Source organism: Cucumis sativus, chromosome 5 (genome assembly GCF_000004075.3).
Source record: "Cucumis sativus cultivar 9930 chromosome 5, Cucumber_9930_V3, whole genome shotgun sequence".
Taxonomy (NCBI): domain Eukaryota; kingdom Viridiplantae; phylum Streptophyta; class Magnoliopsida; order Cucurbitales; family Cucurbitaceae; genus Cucumis; species Cucumis sativus.
The window spans coordinates 17,396,966-17,399,806 of record NC_026659.2 but is presented as its reverse complement, the minus strand read 5'-3'; the positions used below and the strand labels follow the sequence as shown (position 1 = coordinate 17,399,806).

The window sequence follows — 2,841 nt, the reverse complement described above, 5'->3', positions numbered from 1 at the left end:
TAAAATGCGTTAAGTATGATATCTTAGTTGACATAAAAATAACGTTAGAAAATATAATATTTAATGGTTTTTTAGTGTAGAGTAATGAGACTATATTGATAGTCGATTACTTGACACTTTTTAAATCGTACAAAATTTAGGACCAAAATAATATTTAAACATATTGTTTTTGGGTATAACTTTACATACAAAAAACGAGGAAAGAATTGAGAAGCTAATGAAGTTTCAATTAAATGTTATTAAAGTTAAATGATATATATGAAGTAGGAATATAATTGAAAATATTACATAGCCTCGACTCCACAACCTAATTTCGTCACTTTGTGTGACTTGAAGAAAAATAAAATAAAATAATTACAAACACAAAATAAATAATTTTTTTTTTAAAAAAAGGAATGGATGCATAAGTTAAATATGTGAAAAATATGGAGCCTCAAATTTGAAAAATAAGCCATGAATTGATGAGAAATACAAAAGCGGCCATTGGAAGTGCCCAGCGTTCTGGGACGAAGGATTTCAAGGTGTTTGAACCACTGCAAACCAGCTTGTGGTTATGGTAAGTGCAAACCGGCTGATTCCTGGAACGGTATAAACCATAAATTAAATTAAGTAATTACCATTATTAAGAGGAGATTTACTGTAAAATTTATTTTAAAAACTTAAATATAACAAAAATTTTAGACTTTATGATATCAAGGAGAAGGGGCATGGGTGGCAAGTATTTTTCTTATTACAAAAACAATTTAATTAATGAAGGTTGGAAAGGAGAATAGAGATCACCTGTTGGAGCAGAAGGTGATGACATAATCAGCAGCAGAGCAAGTGAAAATACTTGTTGGATCATCATAAGCATAACTATAAGCCGTGGGACAAGCGTCCTTAAACTTCTTCGAATAAAACGTTGGGCGGCAAGTCATCGGATTCCCATAAACTCCTCTGCAACAATACTCATCCTTATCAAACACATCACATGCGCTCCGGCATGCCACCACTTTTCCCTTCGATTTCACTGCCAATTCCTTAGGGCATTCCGGTCTCAGATCCTTATCGCACCCCGCCACCCCGCATTTCCCAGTCCCGTTTATCGGCCTTACCGCCATCGGCAAATTGAACCCGTCCACCAAACTCACGTCGTAGAAATCCAGCGCTGCCAGAGTGAACTCCGCCAGCGATGCCGGTGTCTTTCCTGATCCCGAGCATTTTAGGGAATTTCCACAGGCTCCGGTCTGGCATTCTCCGGTCCCGTTCTCGTCGAAAGTGCAACCGGTTCGGCCCCATATTCTACCTGACCATCCCACCGGCGCGTTGAAAACGATGGATTGCCCGCGTTTAAGAGCAAAACCGCCGCCATTGAAATTCTCTCCCGGGAATATTCCCGGCCAGATTGTTTCTTTGCAGTTGTTTATTATCGTGAAAACACGGGCACTCTCCGATATTCGCCCTCCTGCCGTTTTCACAAAATACGAATTTTATTTTAATTATTCAAAATAAATTGTTTTGCTTTAAATTAATATATAATTACTAGTTTTATGTTTTAGTTGTAAATATATAATTAGATGAGAATGCTTGATTGGGACTTAGATGACACTTTATTTTACTTTCATTTTTTTCCACGTAAACAAAATTGGATGTATATATGTTGCAGCTCATTATTGTCCTAAATTGATATATGTCCATTTCTTTTTATTATTTCAATCCTCTATCTTTAAAAACTTATAGTATAAATATTAGACCTTATTTCCACTTAGTTTAAATATTCTAATTAGTCAAAAATGTTGTTAATAATATTAAAAGGAAATTCACGTGGGCTATTTTAGATAATGCAAATATGCAACACATGCATTCTAGAAGCTTTTTTTTTTTTTTAAAGTATGCCTTTTTATTATTATTATTTCAATGTAACATTGAAAATTAGATAATTCGACGATAACAAGATTGATGAAAATTGGAAATCTTCAAAACATATGCAATTAGGTTTGAATTTAATAACATTTAAAGAGTTAAAAGTTTAGTGTGAATTGATGAAAATTTAATGAATAAGGAGAAAGTTAAAAGGAAGCAGAAAGATAAAGGCGAATTTAGCATGAAATGATGTTTAAATTAATAGAAAAGAGAGGAAAAAAGTTACCTGAAGAAAAAATGATTAGAACGAAGAAAAAAAGAGAAATTGGAGGCATATTGGGGGGGGGGGGGGGGGGGGGGGGGGGGCGGGGGGGGGGGGGGGGGGGGGGTGTATATATGGAGAGCTAAACTTTTTTCTTCTTCTTTTAAATTTCCTTCTTTTTGATATGATGATGCAAGAATGTTGAAAAGCATATTTATACGAAACCAAAATGGAATACGTGTGGAGAAAAGGATAACTTGGAGCCCTAAAATTTGCCCATTGCCCTATGGTTTAAACAAACCATAAATAATTAATTATATGAATTACTAATTTTTTCTTTTTTTCTTTTTTTTTTTTTTTTGCTTCCTTTTGGAGATTCCTTTCCTGACCCTTTGCATCAAGTTTATCCACAGGTTCCATCCTTCCTTCCAATGAATCTCTAAATCCTAAAAGACCACAATGTAGAAAACCCCAATATCTCACACTTCTTCATTTTTCCAAACAAGCTCAACATAAAGAAGCTACCTCCCTCAACTATTTTCTTTTTGGAGCTTCTACATAAAGCAACTTCTAGCATTACCCACGTACTATTCAACCCTTCCACTCACACATTATTTTATTTCTCTGGAAAATAATTCCTCCCCCTCGCTCATCTCCCCATTAACGCTTCTTCCCCATTCTCTCTCCATTAGTGTGTTTAAACCTTTTTTAAAAAAATCATCCTCTCATCTTTCTCA

At 34.9% G+C, this 2,841-nt stretch overlaps 1 protein-coding gene across 1 annotated transcript; it reads right to left on the bottom strand.

Annotated features, from left to right (window-relative positions):
* Positions 1-206: 206 nt before the first annotated feature.
* Positions 207-2,182, bottom strand: LOC101215275 (pathogenesis-related thaumatin-like protein 3.5). Its single transcript, XM_031885159.1, has 3 exons — positions 2,129-2,182; positions 781-1,444; positions 207-578 (listed from the first exon to the last, which is right to left on the bottom strand). Exons 1-3 carry the CDS (start codon positions 2,175-2,177, stop codon positions 434-436), a joined length of 858 nt encoding a protein of 285 aa, XP_031741019.1. The 5' UTR covers positions 2,178-2,182; the 3' UTR covers positions 207-433.
* Between the last annotated feature and the right edge of the window lie 659 nt (positions 2,183-2,841).